Source organism: Babylonia areolata, chromosome 20, assembly GCF_041734735.1.
Source record: "Babylonia areolata isolate BAREFJ2019XMU chromosome 20, ASM4173473v1, whole genome shotgun sequence".
Classification (NCBI taxonomy): domain Eukaryota; kingdom Metazoa; phylum Mollusca; class Gastropoda; order Neogastropoda; family Buccinidae; genus Babylonia; species Babylonia areolata.
In genome coordinates, this window is record NC_134895.1 from 29,946,511 (window position 1) to 29,968,350 (window position 21,840).

The window sequence follows — 21,840 nt, forward strand, 5'->3', positions numbered from 1 at the left end:
TCTGCACAGGTTCCAAAATTCCACTTTGTGAGGTTTGGCTGGACATACTTAATTAGACTGTATATGTTACTGACAGAAAGCGCGCTCATAGATGTCTCCATTTCGGATGCCTGCTGCTCACTAAGTTCTACAGCTTGTGCTTCGGCAAGTCTTTTCCAGATTTAAATTGTCTCTCAAGGCCCTTCTTCTTAGTCTTTGCAATAGACATCCCTGCAAAATCTGAGTGAGGATTTCACGATCTATCATTCTATGTCTGGAAAGTTACAAGTTGCTGCTAGGCTGCAAAGTCTTGTGTAGTATGCATAAATGGTTTCACCCTGCTTCTGATGAGCTTGCCTACACTTTAAAGTTTCATATGTAGTATTTCGTTTGGGTGTGATTCTGTTGGTGAAAGATTTTGACAATTTGATAAGGGTCACGATTGTCACCGTCACCACGACCATTCTCTTCTACACTGAATGTGTCATACATGTCATAAGCCTCTTTTCCAATGTAATGTAGAAGAAGCGCAAGTTTTCGTTGAGATTCAGTAATATCAAGTGCACACAATAAGTTTTCGAATCTATCAATCCATTTCACCCAGCGTAAACCAAGTGACTCTTCATCAGAGTGCACAGGAAATTTATCAAATGGCTGCAGGGTCATGATGATACATTGGCATTGTTTTAGATTTTTGTCGAGTTCAAAGCAAAAGAAAAATTCATGAGAAAGTCACTCTTACTTCATCACTCATCACCAGATTTGATGTTGTGTGGAGTATGCATATGTACGGCTCACACACACATGAATACTATGACAGATCAGTGGGTGACAGTTTCTCTGAGCTCATTACTTTCAGCAACTGTTGATATCATCTGAGCATCTAGTTACAAGCATATCCAAGAAACATGTAATGTCAGGCTACGATGGACACAACACAAATCTTGCACTATAAACCTGAATGGTCTAAACAAAAAAACATGCCCAAATATGTGATTTTAGCATAAGGCAGGCCTATTTTAATATTTATGGTGGTTAAGATATATATAGTATAAATATTTTTAAGAACCTCATAGATAAACACGAGTTATTGACAAAAACGAAATATGACTTTGATGGATAAAATGACTGAGCTAGTCAACGACCTGACCAACAATGTAAAGGAGTAAATCTGAAGGGCCATAAAAAGCCAAAAATGGCTAAGTTGTATAAAACAACGCCCCAAATCCTGATATAATATATTATGGTCTGGGCATGTTGATATGGATGTGTGCCCACCTGTGGGCTTCTTACAGGTTGAGTACAAAAGCCAATGCATTAAGTGCATGGCTGTTTACGTGTACGCTAGCACACACTTCATGAAAATACAGTATGGCACCACAGTATTTCTCTGGGTGTGCAGCTATGAGGGAGGAGGAAAATTTTAAAAGGAACAGGGTGGTGAAATGGGGAGGGTCATAGGGGGGACAGGTGGGGGAGGCGGTGGAGGGGGGAGGATCATTGGGGGTTACATTTAGGTTACCAGTTTTTGCTGTCTGGATTATTTTGACTTCACATTCACACTAAATGATGGTGTTTTATCACACGTGCATTTAACATTTATATTTTGCATTACCGCTAAAACTAAAACATTTTTGTCGCTTTGTTTCCCATCTCATAATGCGCAAACTATCATAAAAAATAATGTTTTATGAAACTGTAGCGACCCGTGGAACTTACGTCATTCGGGTTTCTTTTGATAGTTATCTTCCCTGTCTGTTGTTAGGGTTAGGAGTTCCTTCCCTTGTTGTTGTCTTAAGTAACGTTTTTGTTACTTCGTCGATCTTTTCTGAGATATATTAAATCTCACAAACTTACCAAGTCTATGTCTACAAATTATTGTCTTCCTAAAAAACGATTACATGTTTTCATACAAAGGTCATTAAATACAGGCACAAAACTAGTCTGCTAAGCAAAACAAAATGCAGACGAGCATCAGTACATGCACACTATGTCTGGGGTTGATAAATCATAAACTAAGTCTACCGCCGCAACGTTTCTGAGTCGTGTTGCTTTTCAGTCTACTTTTTCCCCAGCTGGTGCTTACTCTCTAACTTGGTCTATTGTTTTGTATTTAACTTGACCCAGTAGATTTCAGTTTCATGCTAAATCAGATGTGCCAGTTATCTATTTAACATGACCGCACTCTGTAAAAAAATAACAGAAGCCTGTACATTAATTTCAACATAAAACATCATCCAGAAGAAAAAGAGATTAATGGAAAAAATATACATACAGTAACAGTTTATCTTCGTGGACGTTGCATGCACATACACACGCACTCACATCGGTTTAATCTTCTAGTTCTAAACGATGTATCACCAGGATTCCAGACGTATCGAAACATAAAGGAACCGCTATAGACTTGACATTGATATCACCAGAGTTAGTGCCATCGTGCTCATGGAAAGATACACTTGGGAGCGATCACCTCCCGATTCAAGTATTACAAACACATCGAAAGAAAATAAAATAATGCTGCGCACCCCAAGCAACCGGTGGTCGGACAAGGAAATTCCGAATGCCCATGCGACGAAGAAGGAGACCTCATCCTCCTGCTGGGAGCAAACCTGCCAAGCAAACAGTACCACCCCGAACACTCAACATTCTCCAGTGGAATGCAGAAGGGGTGCATAAGAAGAAACTTGGCCTGGCAGAAAGGATGCACCAAGAAAATATTGACATTGCATGTGTCTAAGAGACACATTTGACCGTAAACCATTGCTTTCAAGTGAGGGGTTGGATCGTGAGGAAAGAAACAAAGGATCGAGGGGTGCTTGTCTTGGTGCGGAATTCCATCGCCGCACAAGAACTCAAAATCAACACCAATCAACAGGCAGAGATCCAAGGGGTTGATATAGTCTTTAAAGAACACAGCATCAGGATCTACAATGTCTATTGCCCTCAAGATCGTGATCTTTCCCTCACATACATGAACATCCCAGACAACAACTCCATGGTGGTGGGAGATTTCAACAGTCACTCAGAGAGATGGGGCTATGAGGAGATGGACAGGAGAGGACAGGAGAGGCGAAGAAGTTGAGGATTGGAAGATTGGAAGATTGACACACATCTTCATCTCATCAACCAAGAAGATGATGAACCCACTTTCTACTCTAGACGCTGGATGACCACATCAGCACCAGATCTAGCCTTCGTCACCAACGACCTGTTCGTCAGGACCACAAGAACAGTCCTCAACCAGCTTGAAGGAAGTGACCACAAGCCCGTAAAACTCTCTATCAACCTCAACTTACAAGCTCCTCAAGCAAAGTGTTTTCCCCGCTGGAATTACAGAAAGGCAGACTGGACTCTCTTTGAGACCCTCACAGATACATACACAAAGCCAATCAACATCAGGCAGAAGGACTCAAACAAGATGGTTCAAGATCGATGAATCCATCCCAAGAGGAGCACGCAAAGACTACAAGCCTTACTGGACGGAGGAACTCCAGAATCTGGAAGATGCTGTAATGGAAGCCAGGGACCGAGCAGAAAAGCAGACATCACTGGAGAACAACATAGCGCTGAAGGAAGTAACTGCCAGATACAAGCTGTCCTGCGCACAAGCTGCAAGAAAAAGCTGGCAAGAGAAAACTGAAAGTCACACCACAATAACAATACAAGAGAATGGAAATTACCTCTCTGGAAAGAAAACAGCAGACCACTTCATAGACGTCTATGAAAACATCAGCAATCTGGAAGTCCCTCCTGAACATAGAGCTGCAGTGCACAGGGCCCAAGGTGAACTTCATGAGAAAGAGCCCCAAGAGGAAGTCATGACCTCAGCTTTCACAGAGAAAGGGCTGGAGGAAGCGTTGCAGAGTCTCAACCTGAAGAAGTCACATGGACCAGACGGAATCACAAATGAAATGATTCTGCATCTTGGGATGAAGAGCAAGGCAGTCCTTTTAACAATCTTCAACTCCAGCTGGAAGATAGGATCAATCCCACAGTGTTGGAGGGAAGCAGACATGACCCCCATTCACAAAAAGGGAAAGGACAAGTCGAAGGCTGACAGCTACAGACCCATCAGCCTTACAAGCTGCTTAGGAAAGCTGATGGAGAGACTTGTCAACACTAGGCTTGTCTGACACCTTGAGGAGTATCAGCTGTTGAGCCCTGAACAGGCAGGCTTCCGCTAACACAGATCAACAGAAGACCAGATCACATTCATCGCTCAAAGCATTGAGGACGCACTCCAAGAAAAGAAGAATACGCTTGCTGTCTGGACTGACATGGAGAAGGCGTTCGACAAAGTCTGGAAGGACGGACTCAGGCTCAAACTACGGCGATGTGGTGTGTCTGGGAGGATGTACATCTGGATCAGCCAGTACCTACACAACCGCCAAGCCCGAGTCAAGATTCAGGGCCAGAAGAGCAAGAAGAAGGTGCTGAGACAGGGAGTACCATAAGGAGGAGTCCTTTCGCCAACGCTGAGTGAGTGCAAACATCCATCTATATATATCAAAACCATCTTCAGGTGTTTACCAACGGTTCAGTGCTTGAAAATGAAAGCACTGTTGCAGCTTTTGTAATTCTTGCACTTAAATTTGAAAGGTCATTTTATCTTGGAAGTAAGCTATCTATATTTACAGCTGAACTTGTGGCTATAATATTTGCTTTTGTTGGGATAACAGATGAATCTCCCGGTAACTATATTCAGAGTAGTTTTGTTGGTTGACTCAAAATCAGTCTTGCATGCGTGATATAAAAACTCGACGAGATTTTATTTTTGAAATATATTATTCATTGCACATTCTATCAGCCAAAGACACAACCACTGAAATTGCTGGATACCCTCTCTGGTATAAAAGGAAATGAAATGGCCGACAGAGCAGCAAAACAGGGTGCACAAAGAATAGAGAATACTTTTGAAAAAAACAGTTTCAGAATGTTGCAGACTTCTCGAATCTTCAATATGGAGCAGATGTCAAGCTAGTGCTGACGACAGGATTTCATACCCACAGGAAAACGGGTTTACAGCTGAAATTACACAATACAAAATGATAGATTTCCCTTTGTTCTGCCTAGATTGGTAACCTCTCTGGTGTCTCGAATAAGACTGAACGCTTTCAAAACATACTTCAGCAGAAACGTTTATTGTGTGTGTGGTAAACAGATCACACGAAATCATATTTTGTTTCAGTGTCAAATGATTGTAATATTACTTCCAAAGTCATGTAAAGTTGGAACATTTCCAGAAGAAAGCATAAAAGAAATAATGTCCAACCAATTACTGTTGATTGAAAGTGCTGAATCCCTGTTACATAGTCCAATAGGAGTGTTCCTTCCGATATGGAATTTTATTTCTTATTGGTGTTAATATTGGTAATTACCGTTACACTGATATCTACGAATTGTTGATTCTATTGTTTATGTTTATCCTTTTTCTGTATATCCCCCTTTAACTACCATCCCAAACCCCATATGACACGCAAGCAAAGAAACACACACACACACACACACACACACACACACACACACACACACACACACACACACACACACATGACAGGTCTAACATCACTCAAAGTAAAAAGACGTAAAATCAATGAAAGAACACCAGTGTGCGTACATATCTTTTATGCTGCATACATATGCTGTTGTCACTATCATGGTGATCCACCCTACAAGAAAGCAGCTGATCAGCTGGTCACTCAGATTGCTCCAGTCTGCTATTGCTGTTCTTACAAAGAATGAGTTTCTATGGTCTTATTTTAATGTTCTAAATTATTGCACCTATTTATACGAACTTTTTCGCGTGTTTTGCAATGAATCAAGCATATCAGAAATGACATGTTGCATGTATTGTCGACCCTTCTAATGACGAAATAGGCACAATACGACGCGAAATTACCCATAACAATAGTAAAACAAGAGAGGCAAGGCCTTCAAGACTCACTTGTGATACACTGAAAAAAAAAATCCAAGCTTTTTATGTATTTTGTATAATTTCAAAATGTAATGTTTAAGATGAGAAAGTTCAGTTTAAAGCGAATTAAGTCCCCTAGCATTAATTACAGAGTAATTTCCCTTTTTTACTATCTGCACCAAAACGTTTGCAAAATAAATAAAACTTCCATGCTTAGCAAACGAAGTTCCTGTTTGAACAAAAAATGATTATAATGACTGCTCTTGTTGTTGGGTCAGAATATCAGATCAAAGTGCCAAGTTTAGAGAATACAAAAAATATAAATATAACAGTAAATGCAGTTTGCATATAATTAGTTAGGCTTTTTTTTTTCTTTTTTCTTTTTTTGTGTGTGTGCCCATCCCAGAGGTGCAATATTGCTTTAAACAAGATGACTGGAAAGAACTGAATTTTTCCTATTTTTATGCCTAATTTGGTGTCAACTGACAAAGTATTTGCAGAGAAAATGTCAATGTTAAAGTTTACCACGGACACACAGACACACAGACACACACAGACACACACAGACACAGACAACCGTTATTATAAAGCTTCGGGTTAAAAGAAAAAGAAAAAAGACAAAAAAGTCCTAACAGCAGATTCGAACCCCGCGAGTTTGGGTGAGAAGAAACTGTCTTAACCATTACACTATCAGGGCTCCTTAGCTGACGCGCAAAAATAATTATAACATTTAAACATGCTTTTTTAAAGGGCGATAAATCGATTGCGGCATTCGCAGTGAGAACGCTGTTTAAATCATATTATTCTGGTGTATCTTGGGCATTAAAAAAATATTTAAGGGCAATTAAAAATTCTTTTTAAGTCCGCGGTAAAGGTGACGTGGCTATCGCCGCAATCACACTGCAACATTTAGCCGTCTTCTCTGGATCTAGATAGTTGTACAAGTTTAGTTACACCAGGTTGACACGGTCGATTCAATTTCTCTTTTATGTTCATTCTAGTTTTATAGTTTTAAAGTTGATATGAAAATTCAGTATTTTGTTAAACTAATAACATGTAGAGCCAAGTACAAGTACTTCTAAACGTCGTATGAAGTGAAAAGGACTTCATTTTGAGAAAAGTCAAGACTGGAAAGTTTCATCAGTTTAAGGGTATTAACTCGCATGGTTTATTATTTTAAAGTGTGAATTCCGACTGATTCTGTGGATATTTTTGTGGCAGTTTGGGGCATAATCCAGTAAGTGATGAGGCGTTCACAAATCTTTCTCTGAATAAATATTTAATGGTCTCCTCCAACTTTCCATCACATGTTATCGTGTATTGTCCATTGAATATAGGATTGAACGGCCAGGTCAACAACTTGAAACAAAATGGCGTCGTTCGCGTTCGCGAAGAATGTGAGCACGCGCTTTGAATATCTATAAATATGTGTACACAGTTGATTTTTGCTCATGACCTTCAGGGCTCAGCCAATAGATCTATAAAGTCCACTTGTCATATTGATTTTTAGTATTTTCCGAAAAAGACCACTTGGGCGAATGAACATTGTGAAAGCCCTGTACACTGAGAGTAAAACACACAAGCTTTTTATGTATTGAGTATAATTTCAAAATGTAATGTTTAAGATGAGAAAGATCAGTTTAAAGCAAATTTAGCCCCATAGCATTAATTACAGATTAATTTCCCTTTTTTACTATCTGCACCAAAGACATGCAAAATAAATAAAACTTCCATGCTTAGCAAAAGAAGTTCCTGTTTGAACAAAAAATGATAAAAATGACTGCTCTTGTTGTTGTGTCAGGATATCAGATCAAAGTGCCAAGTTTAAAGAATAAAAAAAAATTAAAATATAACAGTAAATTCAGTTTGCATATAATTTGGCTTTTTTTTTTTTTTTAATTTGTGCCCATCCCAGAGGTGCAATATTGTTTTAAACAAGATGACTGGAAAGAACTGAAGTTTTCCTATTTTTATGCCAAATTTGGTGTCAGCTGACAAAATATTTGTAGAGAAAATGGCAATGTTAAAGTTTACCACAGACACACACACACAGACACACCCACACACACACAAACAACCGAACACCGGGTTAAAACATAGACTCACTTTATTTACACAAGTGAGTCAATGACAGTAAGTCTGAATCTATCATTATTTCTTCAAGCAGACTGTCTATAAACAAATCCTTTACCTTCCTTTCTACTGGACCAAAGCAGCAGTAGAGTTCGGCAGCCCTCTGCGTGTCTGAGCAACCCTCTTTGGGATCGCTCTGCTCGTCTCCATGGAGGAAGGGGCTAGAAAAGGTGCCTAAAACATAGCCTGCTTTACTTCTCCTTGGCCAGCTTACCGCAGCTGGTGCGGATCCCTCATAGTGGTCGAAAAAAAAAGTGAAGAAGAGAGTGATGGTGCTCAACCTTGGCGTATGGAACGTGAGAAGTCTGTTGGATAACATCAAGGCAGACAGACCAGAGAGAAGAACTGTGCTGGTTGCCAAAGAGCTAGCTTGCTACAATGTGGACATAGTTCCCAGCGAAACGCGTCAAGTAGACTATGTTTACAGTACGTAGTGGTGGATACATGTTCTTCTGGGGTGGTAGCAGAAGCACTGAACGACGAGAAGCAGGCATGGGATTTGCCATCAAATCTCACCTGGCCTGTAAACTCACCAAGCTTCCAGTGGGTATCAACGACCACCTGATGACACTTCAGCTCCCACACTCAAACAAGAAGAGTGCAACGCTGATTAGTACCTACGCTCCCACCATGACCAACCCAGATGATATTAAAGACATGTTCTATGAAGAACTCGACACCCACCTTTCAGCAGTCCCAGAGTCAGAGAAGCTCATTGTTCTTGGGGACTTCAATGTCAGAGTAGGGACAGACTACCAAACCTAGGAAGGGATCATTGGAAGAGACGACACTATCAAGTGTAACAGCAACAGCCTTCTGCTCCTCAAGATGTGTGCTACATATGACCTTGTCATCGCCAACACCTTGTTCCGCCTACCCATCCGTAAAATGACGTCATGGATGCACCCTTGCTTGAGGCACTGGCTGCTTATAGACAACATCATCATCAGGGAGAGGGACAGGCTGGACGTCAGAGTGACGTGAGCCATGGGTGGTGCCGACTGCTGGACCGACCACTACCTCATTGTGTCCAAGGTCAGGCTTCACATTCTGCCCGACTGCCGACCACCATCTCATTGTGTCCAAGGTCATGCTTTGCATTCTGCCCATGAGAAGACCCCACGGTAAGAATTCTGCAAAGAGGCTGAATGTCTCCAAGGTCAAAAGCAGCAAGGTTGCAGAAGAACTCGCCGACTACCTTGAACACGGGACCAGCGTTGAGAAACAGTGGATGGCCTTCAAAGGCACTGTCACACTACTGCCCTCAAACATCTCAGACTAGCAACTCGAAGAAACCAAGACTGGTTCGACGAGAATGACGAAGAAATAGAGGCACTGAAAAAAGAGAAAAATCAATTGTTCAGAGCGCATCATAATGACCCCACATCACAAACCAAGGAAAATGCCCTTGCTAACTCAAAAAGAAAGGTGCAGAAGAAACTTCGCGAGATGCAAGACAGCTGGTTCAGCAAGAAGGCGGATGAAATCCAGGGCTACACAGACAGCCACAACGATGCGCTTAAGGCTGCTGACAGATAAGGAGCAGATTCTGGAGCGGTGGGCTGAGCACTTCAAAAACGTCTTCAACCGTCCTGCCAACATCAACGACGAGGTCATTGCTCGCCTGCCTCAGGTAGAGATCAACGAGGACCTTGACACCCTCCCCACAGAAGATGAACTCAGGAAAGCAGTGAAACAACTCTCATGTGGCAAAGCACAAGGACCCGATGCAATCCCTGCTGAGGTATGCAAAGCAGGAGGCCCTGCCATGATGCAAAAGCTGACTGAACTCTTCCAGTCCATGTGGAACGGGGGATAGATCCTGCAACAGCTGAAAGATGCCAACATAGTCCACATCTACAAGAGGAAAGGCAACCGCCAGTCTTGCGACAACCCCCGAGGCATCTGCCTCTTGTCTATTGCTGGGAAGAGTGTGGCCCGTATCCTGCTCAACCACCTTCTCTAACATCTTGAGCAAGGTCTCCTCCAAGAAAGCCAGTGTGGCTTCCGTGCTGAATTGGAGACTGTGGACATGATGATTTTTGCTGTGCGCCAACTCCAGGAAAAATGCCAGGAGCAACACAGCGACCTCTTCATGACCTTTGTTGATCTGACAAAGGCTTTCGACATGGTCAGCAGAGAAGGCTTGTGGAAGATTATGGAGAAATTTGGCTGCCCCAACAAGTTCATCACAATTGTCCAGCAGTTCCATGACAGCATAATGGTTAAAGTTCTGGATGACGGAGACGAGTCAGAGGCCTTCCGAGTGACAAATGGCATCAAACAATGCTGCGTTCTCGCCCTGACTCTGTTCAGTATGGTATTCTCTGCCATTCTGACAGATGCCTTCCGTGACTGTGAAGAAAGAATCCACGTCAGGTACAAGACTGACGGGAGATTGCTCAACCTCAGGCACCTGCAGGATGTTACGAAGGTGAAAGAGACTGTCGTCAGAAACTTCAGTGTTAGCTTATGACTGTGCACTCACTGCCAGCACAGAGCAGAAGATGCAGCATGAAATGGGCTGCTTCTCACAAGCCTGCCACAACTTCGGTCTCACCATCAGCACCAAAAAGACCGAAGTTATGTATAAGCCTGCCCCTGGAAAGTCATACCAGGAGCTGCGCATCACAGTGTGCCAAGAAGCGGAAACTCAAAGAACGAAGAAAAGATCGAATTAAGTGTTAAATTAGAGCGAACTGACTCCGTCTGAGTAGTCTGTTTTAAGAGTTTAGTTTCTGAACCAAATCTCCTTGAAATGATCTATTGGCCCATTATCATATTTTGCACCACCTTCTGCTTTCATTGCCTTCTTGTTGCACAATTTGGAAGGTCAGATGTCTAGAAAAGTTTTCAACTTCAGAAATTTTTTTGGAGCTTTTTACTGAGCGATCACAAAACATGAGATGCTTCCGAAAGCTACTACAGGCATCTCCTACACTGAACCCTTCACGAACACTGACAAGGACCAACAGATCACCCAAGCCATTGGACACCACGATGACCTCCTAACCATCATCATGAGGAGGAAGCTCAAATGGTACAAGATCCGACAGGCTCAGGAAGTACCCCACATAGTACTCTACTCCAAAGCAACGAAACAAGCGACTCTGAATCTCACTGTGCCATACGAAAAAAATGCAGGAAGCCCATATCTACAAGACCGAAAAGTATGCTTGTCTAGCCAGCAGCCTGTGAGAATCTGGCTTCCAAGCCAAAGTCCTCACTATAGAGCCAAGGACACGGGCTCTCAAGGCAATGGCAGAAGCAGCAGAAAAGAGTTCCAGCTGGATCTGGTCCAGGAGGAATTTCCCTACTCAAACTAGGCGTACAATGGCTCAGTGGTTGAAGCATCTGCTAGAAAGGTGACTCAGTCCTGAAGTGGCGACCACCCTGGAGGTGAGGGTTCGAACCCAGTGATGCGGAACAGAAAAAAAAAGGCTCAAGGACGGCAATACAAGGGCATCCAGGAATCATGTCCTGGGTGCGGCCCGGCTCCCTTAGAGTGTAATACAGTAACGAGTTAAGGGCCGAAACACTTGACTGAGGGGGGCTTCTTCTCTGAAGACCTATAGCTTGTACTGTCCAGCTCTCCCTGGAGTTTCTTATCACCATGTCGTCTAGAAAAGGTAGATCAGCCCCGCCGGGTATTCTTGGGGGCAGTTTTTACGATTCTGTTCAGGGCTGCGATTTCTGCCTTGGAAATGTTCCGTACCAAACAGTTTCAGTTTCAGTGGCTCAAGGAGGCGTCACTGCGTTCGGACAAATCCATATACGCTACACCACATCTGCCAAGCAGATGCCTGACCAGCAGCATAACCCAACGTGCTTAGTCAGGCCTTGAGGGGGAAAAAAAAAAAAAAAAAAAACATAAAAAAGAACCACTACCAACAATAATAATTTGTACAAGGCGCAAAAACTTGATGAAGTCAACTATAAGCGTAAAGTATTATATATATATATATATATATATATATATATATATATATACGTGCATATATATATATATATATCTTTTGTATATATATATAATTTTATATATGTGTGTGTGTGTGTGGGGGGGTGAATCGCAGTGAATCCCCAACCAGATTGGTCCTCTGTGCGTGTGTGTATGTGTGTGTTTGTGTGTATGTGTGGGTCTGTGTGTTTGTGTGCGTTTGTGCATGCGCGAGGGTGTAAGTGTACACAAGTGTCAGGAGAGTTCTGTGCACGTGCGTATGTGTGTGAGTGTGGGGGGAGGGGGGAGGGGGATATGTGGTGGCGGGGGGGGCGGGGGGGGGGGGGTAGAGGATGAGGTATGTGTGTGTATGCATGCCTACACTGTGGGAGCAACGGAATATTGGAACGTGCATATGGGATGGGAAAAGATCTCTGCTGCCAAGAACGTGGCGTCTAGTGTGTTGCTCAGTCTATTTTATTTGGAAAAGCCCACAGAGACTCTGTTCCGTTTTGAAGAAATTTGCGCAATGTTGGTTTGGAAATGATGCCGATATTTGTTTGATTTGCAAAGCATTGTGCTCTACCTTTCATGCTAGACTTATGGCCGCTCCCTCTCTCTGCTTTTATTTCTTTGAGGCGATCGATGGTGTGATGGCCTTGTACCTGTTCTTTTTGACATTCTTTGACTTTAATGAGGATTTCCGATTTTCCTAGATGTAGGCCGCTCGTTGTTGTTGCGTTACTAGCAAGTCTGTCAGCTCGCTCATTTCCCTTAACACCTGCATGTCCCGGGCAGTATAACCATGTAAGTTTTTTTTAATCTGAAAGATCCGCATTGCCTTTTGCCACTCTGGGCTTCCCATTCCATTTTCAATTTTCTGTATGAGGCTCATTGAGTCGGTTAGAATCATGGCATGTTGGTTTCTGGGCATATGGATAGACGATAGCCACAGGGGGGCATGTGTCACAGCTTCAACTTCCATCGTTAGGCTGGAGGTTGTGACTTTGTAGGCAGCATTCTCTTCCCTAATTGTTTTTCCATTTTGTTTCCTAGTGAATCCCCAGCTGGATTGGTCTTTGGTGACTGAGCCATCTGTGTATATGATGATGTCCTCTTCTTTACTGTTTTCTTCTATGAGTAGCTTCACTTCCGCATCAGTTTTGCCCTCTGGCCATTCCTGGAGTGGGTGAAATGGCTGTGTTGAATAGATGGTTGAGGTTTTCGGGGTTTTCTCCAATTCTTTTGATTCTTTCAGGTCTTGTAGTCAGCATACTAGCTGGATTGTGTCTTCTACTTGCCCCATCCATGATCTTCCTCGTCCTAGACGGCTGCCTTTTGGTTCTTTGAATCCGTCATGCAGTGGGTTTTGAGGGTCTTAACCTGTTTTAACTTGTTTCTGGCCTGCACTGAAGGAAGGTCAAGCAGGTATCGCATGGTTTCTATGGGCGTGTCTTTTGTTCTTCCAAGGATCAGCCTCATAGCTTCATTTTGAACTCTTTCTAATTTTAGGAGGTTGCTTTCAGATGGTGTTGTTAACCCAAGTTCGTAGTCGATCACACTGAGGATGAGTGATTGGTATAGCAGGAAGAGGTGGCGTTGTTCAATACCTTTGGTTGCCATTGCTTTTAAGACTGAAAGGCCCTTTTTGCATTTGAGAACAGTATTTTCCGTATGTTTTCTGAAGGTCAGCATCCTGTCGAACTGTATTCCTAGGTAGCGTAGGCATTCGGTTTTCTCGATCTGAATCCCGTCGAATGACACAGGTGGTGGTGATTTGCTTGCGGTTCTGTTGTTGAGGGTGCACATCAACGTTTGGGCTTTCGCTGGATTGATGGAAGATCCTGTGTCTTTGCACCATTGAGCAATATTGTTTAGTTGTTTCTGGACGGCTTTAGTTCTTTCCTGAGCATCTTTCGAAGTTTTGAAGACCAGGCCATCATCCGCAAGAGTAAGCACTCGAGCTATTCCATTGTTGTTTAAGTCTGCAAGGCCCTTCGTGTAGACGTTGTAGAGGACAGGAGACAGCGGAGACCCTTGTGGCAGTCCCATGGATAGTTTAGAAGGTGGAGACATCCAATCTCCGAGGCGTAGGACGACGGTTCTTTCCTGAAGCGCTGCTTCTATCCATCTTGTCAGTGTCAAACTTACTCCACTGATACCTTAGTAGCAGCTCCATGAGGTGCGCAAACCGACTTTCAGTTATTGTAGGCATCTTCAAGGTCGATTGCTACTGCTAGTGTTTCTTCTTTTCTTTGAAATCCTTTATATACCTCATATGGAAAAGCAGCTGCATTTTCCCATGTGGACTTGCCTGTTCTGTAACCACCTTGATTTGAAGGGAGAATGTGCCTGTGTTCAAGATCCCTCATTAGGATTCGGTAGCCGCTTACCTGACGACTGGGTCCTTTCCTGGTTTTGGTATGGGTTTTAAGAAGCTGTGTGTCCAGACCTCCGGCACATGTACCAAACGGTAATAGCGGCCACACTTTCAATGACAGCTCTGTAGAAATCAACCATGATTTCTTTTTTTTTTAATTCCACACCGTTTCTGAGGCGCCAAATAAAGTAGTACAGGCACTGTTGTGTTTTCTTAACAATTTTTTTTCCGTATCAGTTTTTCCCCCCATTTCAAATCGTTGGAAATGATCAGCCCGAGAAATTTATATTCACGGCTGATAATCACTACCTGTATAATTATCATTAATGACAAGTGCTGAGGGGTCTGAGGTCTGCATGGTCTTCCTGAAATCTAAAATTAATTATTTTATTTTTGACACGTAATTAAGTTCAAAGTTGTTTCCGAAACTGCAATGACAACGGTTGTCTTCTGCTGCCCGGGGGTTGAGTATGCAGAAACTCACAATCACTGACACTATATTCCAGCAGAAAGACTGAAAACAACTGTCTGAGAAAATGAGAACGTTTTTGAAGTTACTGAGATAAACTTAGTGGAACAGTTTCAGAGCGAGTACCAAGTTAGTGCGTTTAGCTGTATAAACGAAATATTAGAACTGTCGGATGGAAGATGTGTTTAGTTAAATCCCCCATGAACAATAATTATGAAATTTGATCGACAGTGAACGAATGACGGCTTTGACAAACTCAAAAGTGAAATGTATAAGAATTATTTATCATAAAAATATATATCTATGTACATGCACGCACACACACATATATCATGAGATATGCGTGGATCGGCAATATCAACATTAATTTTCTTCCCGCCTGTGCCAGGGTTTTTTTTTGTTTTTTCAGTTAGTTTCGTTCCTTAGACCGGCCGGGGAAAAAAATCGTAAATTTGTTTAAATAACATTACAATATAATAATTATATCCTCAACATTTCTTCCCTTCCGAGTTCGAGGTTTTGATCTTCGTGTATTCGATGTAAGGGTTTTACTGAAGACGGTCTTGCAGAAGGATACACGGTAAACCGTATACCCGGTAATCACTTTGTTACAAACACTCATGATCTTGTTGCGGGCAGGAACATTCGTTCGCTCTCTCTCTATATTACATTATGTGTGTGTGTGTGTGTGTGTGTGTGTGTGTGTAGAAAACACACCAGCACACCACGATCGGAAACTCTCAGTGTAAAGGAAATTTTCACATGCTGACTGTTCTCTCTCTCTCTCTCTCTCTCTCTCACACACACACACAGAGACTGAGACTGTCAGTTTCAGTCTCTCTCACACACACACCACATTGCACCACGAAGAGTTGAAAGAAGGTACACAACTCGCACACTTCTGAGATGCAAGTTGAATGATCGTCTGCTCTTATTCGGTTGTGTGCCGTTCTTTTCGTTCTGCAAGTGTGGATTCCAATCACGATGAACAGGCTACTGTAGAACCAGATTTCAAGAATGTCGTAACCGTTTGAGGCAATACAAGTTAGCGCGAAGGCAGGGCTAAGGTACGCTTTACAATTATTTCTGTGGCGCCCACGGGAAAGAAAAGAGGACGAGATATGATGAATTTAACCGATAATTATGTCAACGCAGTACGGATGAAACGATGACTATCTCAAGTAACTCATAAAACACACCAATGACACATGACACAGGTTTGAAAAGACTTTACTGGTGTGTCGTTTGTCATTTCTTGCATAGTCCGTTTTCTTCAATGTGTGTGTGTGTGTGTGTGTGTACATGCTTTTTTTTTTCTTCTTTGGGATTTCTACATTAATTTTATTTATTTCCCGGCACGGTGTTGCATTTACAGTGGTCATGGTTTCAATAGAATCTCGAAAAAAAAAGGAAAAAAAAAAAAGGGGGGGGGGGGAGTTGAAATTTGTAAGTTATGGGAGTGAAATGCATCAAATTTTTTTAAGATCTAGTTTTTAATTGTAAAACAAGTCAAAAGGCAAATGTACCCAACGTTGCATTTAACAGTCGTCAAACCATGGTCATGGCGATTCCAAAGCATGTATGAACAGTGGGAGAAAAAGACATTGCACATGATTTGATTAGATTAAGATAGGTGAATATAACTTCAAATATAAGACAGTACAGGCTTCTTGTAATGCCCACCTTTCTTTCCCTCCACCCCCCACCAATGCATTGATCAAGATTTGTATTTGTATTTCTCTTTTTTGTCACAACAGATTTCTGAGAGTGCCACCCTTTTTTTTGTTTTTTGTATTTTTTCCTGTTGTGTGTGCAGTTTTATTTGTTTTTCCTATTGAAGTGGATTTTTCTGCTGAATTTTGCCAAGGACAACCCTTTTGTTGCCGTGGGTTCTTTTATATGCGCAAAGTGCATGCTGCACACGGGACCTCAGTTTATTGTCTCATTCAAATGACTAGCACCCAAACAACCACTCAAGGTCTAGTGGAGGGGGAGAAAATATTGGTGACTGAGCTGTGATTTGAACCAGCACGTTCAGATTCTCTCGCTTCCTAGGCGGACATGTTACCTCTAGGCCATCACCCTATGTTATTATCATTTACAATTGCAGTAAGGTGTTGGTATAGCAGGAGATTGCTGTTGTTTTACTCTGCTTTCCACATTGATATTGATAAAATTTTGATTGAGAGAATGAAGATTACGTGCAGTGTAATTGTATCACTGATATGGATCATCACTTTTTTGCAGTTTGCAGAGTTGAATGTACTGTTTTCTTTTTCTACACTGTGTTTCAGTTTATTGTTTTACACAAAATTGTGTGTGTGTGTGTGTGTGTGTGTGTGTGTGTGTGTGTGTGTGTAGTTGTAGTAGTAGTAGCAGCAGAAGTAGTAGTAGCCTTATGTTTCATTTCTTTCTACTCTGATATTAGATGGGGAAAAAAAAGAAAGAAAAGAGAGGGATGGGGAGGGGGAGCAGGGTAAAGGTGAGATGAAACTGATTAACTGGAATTGTAAATGATGACTAATATCTCAGTGCCTCAGAGGGGGAGGGGGGAAAGAAAGGTGGGCATTATAAGCAGTATGTGATGTCTTCTATTTGAATGTTTACAGTAATATTCACCTGTCTTAATCTAATCAAATCACGTGCAGTGTCTTTTTCTCCCACTGTTGATGCATGCTCTGGAATCATCATGACCATGGTTTGATGCCTGTTAAATGTAACTTAGGGTACATTTGCATTTTGCCTTTTTTTACAATCAAAAAGTAGATTTTATAAGTCTTCATGCATTTCACACCCTAACTTATTAATTTCATCTCCCTTTTTTTTTTTTTGACATGCAGCTATGACCACAGTATACTCCTTTCCAGACTTGAACATGTTTTAGGGATTAATTCAACAGTTCTGAATTGGTTTTCTTCATACCAAGCTGCTTCCAAATTTTCTCTGTTAATAGCTTAAAGTCTGATCCAACCCTTATCTCCTTTGGTGTGCCACAAGGCTCTGTCCTGTTCTGTTTGTTCTGTACATTGCTCCTCTTTCTGATGTCATTTCTAGTAATTCTGTTCTTCACCACTCTTTTGCTGGTGATACTCAGCTACAAAAGTCTGCAGAACCAAACCAAATAGACCGTCTGATTCAGTCAATGAAGAATTGTATTCTCAATGTTAAATCCTGGATGACATTAACAAACTAAAGTTAAATGACGACAGAACTGAAGCTGTGATTATTTCTTCTTTAAGAATGTCCGTGTCTACTTCTTTTCCTGCCTCTATAGTGGTTGATGATGCCACAGTTCAGTTTCCCAAATCAGCAAGGAACCTTGGAGTCATTCTTGACTCAAACCTCAGTATCCATGCTCAGGTGGTAACTCTGATACACAGTCAGTTGTTTCATGCATTCGCTCAGTTGACTTTGTTTCAATTTCATTTTTTCTGTTTGTGAGTGAAAATGTGATTATTTTAAAGATTACATGTGTTAATGTTTTTGCTAAATTCCATCGCAGTTGTCTTGTGTGTTCATAATTAAAACCTCTCGATCTGTGTCTCATTTAATGTCTCTGTCTGACTCTCTCTCTCAGTCTGTGTGCTTTTCTTACACACACATGCATGCATGCATGCACATGCACTCACATATTGAAATTATCACACACATTCATATAAAGAATATTACTATATGAATTATATCATATCATGGTTATAATGCATTAACTTGATTAAGCTGCTGATAACCTGGACAGTGATCAGATCACTCTATTTTCTCAAAATATTGGTTGCATTCTCAGTTTTCCCGTATTTGTGCAGAATATTCAGCAGTAAATATGGTGTGCATATTGTAACTGTGATGTTTTTCAAGTTTGCTTTTCAATTACATCCATAATTTATATAAATTATAAGTGACGAAATCAGTTTTAACGCTTTTTGTCACTGAATCAGATGGTTGACTTGTTTGAAGAGGAAGCAAGCCAGATGTACAGCAGACACTTTAATTGGCCCAGGTACAACCTGGCGGGAATGAGTGCCATCAAAGAACTTCACTCTCTAACTTGGGAAAGCTCTTCACTGTCAAAAAGCTTGCCTGCTCAGTTTCAGAGAATTTGATTGACTTGTTATATGGACTGTACTCATGTTTGTCATTGCTGGGACAGTTATTTACTTACATGTCCACACGAGCTGTGAGTTGTTTTTATAAACTTATAGCCTGTTTTGATTTCTTTTCCAGGTACAATGTGACAATAGGCATGCTATTTCCAGTTTTATTTTGTTTGTTTTCTTTATGGATGCCATTCTGTGAAAGTGGAAATAGACTTTTTTGTTGCACAGAAAGTATTATCTTCACTTTAAATGACTGAACAGTTGTCTTCAAACTGAGTGGAAAAAAGCCCAGGGTCAGAATCTACGTTCATTTTCCTTGGCAAAAACTTTCTTTCTCTCTGTATCTCCCATAGTTTTTGTACAATAATTTTTTTTTAATTTATTACCCCCGAATCCTCAAAATTCCCTGGCAAAGGGAGAACACTTTTTGTCTTTGAAAAAAACAACAAAAAAAACAAAATTCTCTGGCACTCAGCTGGTTAAACAGATAATGTTGTTTCATTGCAGGTCACATGTTGATCGACCATTCAACCTCTCATGAAAAAAGAGGCAGAATCACATTAAACAGATAATGTTATTTCAATGAAGGTCACGTGTTGTCAGACCATTCAACCTAGCTCTTAGAAAGCGGTGGGTCCCCTCTTGTGCTGTGATTTGATAATGTGACCTGTCAGTATTTAAGGTATCTTGTTCTGATATTGTTTATCACCATAACAATGAAGTTTACATGTTTTATCCCTTTCCCATTCCCGTAGCCTATTTTTAACTTTCCGTGCATGGAATCATTTCAAGTTTAGTGAGGTAGAATCATAATGCTGCCAAGATGTGCATTGTAAGAGTTCTTATTTTCTCTTTACAAAAAAATATATTCAGTGTTGACTTAACTACTTGCAGCATATGGTGAAAAGCAGGCAGTTGATGTGTCTGTGTTTTGTCGATTTTATGGTGACAGATCAAGTATAAGAAAAAATGGAGAGAGAGAGAGAGAGAGAGTGTGTGTGTGTGATGTGAGGGCTTGACTGGTGCCTCCTTTTTCTCAGATATTGAACTGAGAAACAGCCTTGCACATTGTCAGGTGTACAGGAGAGGAGAGACTGGGAGAGTGACAAATATTGATTTTTCCTTGTGTTGCAGAATCTTCCTGAACTGGTGGTGGAAAATGTAGACTCTGCTGTTCAGACAGGTCTGTAGTAATGATTGGATTGTCACTGGCTTTGAGAGAGAGAGAGAGAGAGTGTGTGTGTGTGTGTGTGTGCTTTCATTGGTGATCTTTGACCATTAATTTGCTCTGACCACTGTTGTCACTTCACCCCTTCAGGATATATATGCTAGGTATGTTAATGTTTCAGAAACCCACTGAACACTGATATGGAATAATGGATCATGGGATCTTTAAATGTGTTTCAAATTTGATCTTGTGATTGTGTTTAAGCAATCATGAAAGGGATTATGGTACCAGCACTGCAGATCTGCATATCTATTGACCTGGGAGACCAGGAAACTGATCTCCCATTTACCTACTGGTTCAAATCAAATCATGTTAACTGCATGGTGTATCCTGGAGGCTGAAAACTTCTATTAAAAAACATTAAAAAGATACTTTTAAATCAAGCCTTTTTCTGCCCAGTTAAGAATTAAATCAAGCAAACATATTCAGGTTCTTTAGTTTTACAGGCTTTATGAACTGAAAAATCTGTAATTTACATGTAAAATTGTTGTTGAACAAAAGTTGTGTTGAACAAAATGCCCACACCTTTACTGTATGTGCTAACCCCATTCAAAATACTCTCATATACACACATTGGTCAAACACTGTTTTGTAATTGTGTTTTGGGGTGCATTTCTTGTAAGAAGATATGTGCTTTCTGTTTTCTTAAATAATCAAATATATCTTTCCTTTTATGAAAATCAGCTATCCCATTAATATTTATTCTTAATATCTGCAAAGATTCCATTTTCACACCTTTTTCAGGTGGTAATCAGATAAAATTATTCTTTGATGTCATCTGGGTTTGTCACTGTTGGAGTGTAGACGCTGATGACAGTTGCAAAGCAGTCCTTGTAAGCCTAAGCCGCAATATAAGGCGATCATTAATGCCATGTGGCAGGCTATCCAGCTTCTGAGCAAGCTTTGTGCGAATTGCGAATCCAACACCAGAAGTTCTTGGATTATCTTCAGGTTTCCCAGTGCAGTAAAAGGTGTAGCCTCCTACAACTTCTTCAAGCTGTGTGTTGCTCGCAAGTCTTGTTTCACACAGGACTGCTATATCGATCTGATAACGGCCTAGCATCTTGGCAATCAGAGTGGTATGACGCTCTGATCTGTTGTCTCTGCCCAGTAAGGTTCAGACATTCCTTGCCCCAAATGTCAGTGGCATGCATTTTCTTCTTTGTCTTTTGACTGCCTTGTTGGATGACCAGGTAGGCAGGGTCACCTGTCAGGCACTCTGAAGGGCAGGCTTTGTTTAGGGACCCTTTTATTTCCCCCTATGCTATCTCTGAATAGGCCTGCTCTGTCACTGTAGGAGGATACTAGCATCGCAACTGCCCTGCTATACAATAAACGACCATCAGCCTAGAGTTGCCTACCTGCAGAGTTGTAGCTAGGGACCTCCAGCAACATCCTTTGCCTGTCCCTGTCACTACTTCTCCATCGCGGCAGGACTTGGAAGTAGCTGGTAAAGGTTGCCTTTGGGTTTATCATTGTACCTGCTTGCCTGACCAGCACAGGGGACTTTTTTTTAGGTGAAGGAGAGTTGTGCAGTCTCTTCTCCACCCTCTTGCATTCTGGGGCTCATTGTCCCACAGGTGCAGTAGCAGCCATGTGTAGGACGTCCCCAGGTTGTTTGGCATATCTGTCTCCTATAAGGATTGCCGACCAATGCTGAAGAGCTCCCTCTGCCCTGCTATTTGCCCACAGCTGGGGGGTTTGTTCAT

At 41.5% G+C, this 21,840-nt stretch overlaps 3 protein-coding genes across 6 annotated transcripts in view; 2 read left to right on the forward strand and 1 right to left on the reverse strand.

The window, feature by feature from the left end:
- LOC143295387 (DNA repair endonuclease XPF-like) overlaps positions 1 to 1,724 on the reverse strand; it is a 223,768-nt gene extending 222,044 nt beyond the window's left edge. The window contains exon 1 of the mRNA XM_076607056.1: positions 1,699 to 1,724. The gene's annotated coding sequence lies outside the window, so the exon portion shown is untranslated. The remainder of the gene's footprint in view (positions 1 to 1,698) is intronic.
- Positions 1,725 to 9,013: 7,289 nt separating this feature from the next.
- Positions 9,014 to 10,502, forward strand: LOC143294580 (uncharacterized). The gene is made up of 3 exons (XM_076605954.1): positions 9,014 to 9,150; positions 9,551 to 9,770; positions 10,002 to 10,502. Exons 1-3 carry the CDS (start codon positions 9,014 to 9,016, stop codon positions 10,500 to 10,502), a joined length of 858 nt encoding a protein of 285 aa, XP_076462069.1.
- Positions 10,503 to 15,719: 5,217 nt separating this feature from the next.
- Positions 15,720 to 21,840, forward strand: part of LOC143295389 (phospholipid-transporting ATPase ABCA1-like) — a 177,073-nt gene continuing 170,952 nt past the window's right edge. For 2 of the 4 annotated variants that reach the window (XR_013057013.1, XM_076607059.1), the window contains exons 1-2: positions 15,720 to 15,879; positions 20,038 to 20,086. The gene's annotated coding sequence lies outside the window, so the exon portion shown is untranslated. The other 2 variants (XM_076607061.1, XM_076607060.1) reach the window with 2 other exon arrangements.

Excerpts from the sequence above, each read along its gene's own strand:
- LOC143294580 (XM_076605954.1), top strand. The coding sequence starts at position 9,014 with ATGGGTGGTGCCGACTGCTGGACCGACCACTACCTCATTGTGTCCAAG. Across the intron at positions 9,151-9,550 it reads GCCCATGAGAAGACCCCACG|GCTGCTGACAGATAAGGAGC; the intron begins GTAAGAATTCTG and ends GATGCGCTTAAG. Across the intron at positions 9,771-10,001 it reads CCGATGCAATCCCTGCTGAG|CAAGGTCTCCTCCAAGAAAG; the intron begins GTATGCAAAGCA and ends TAACATCTTGAG.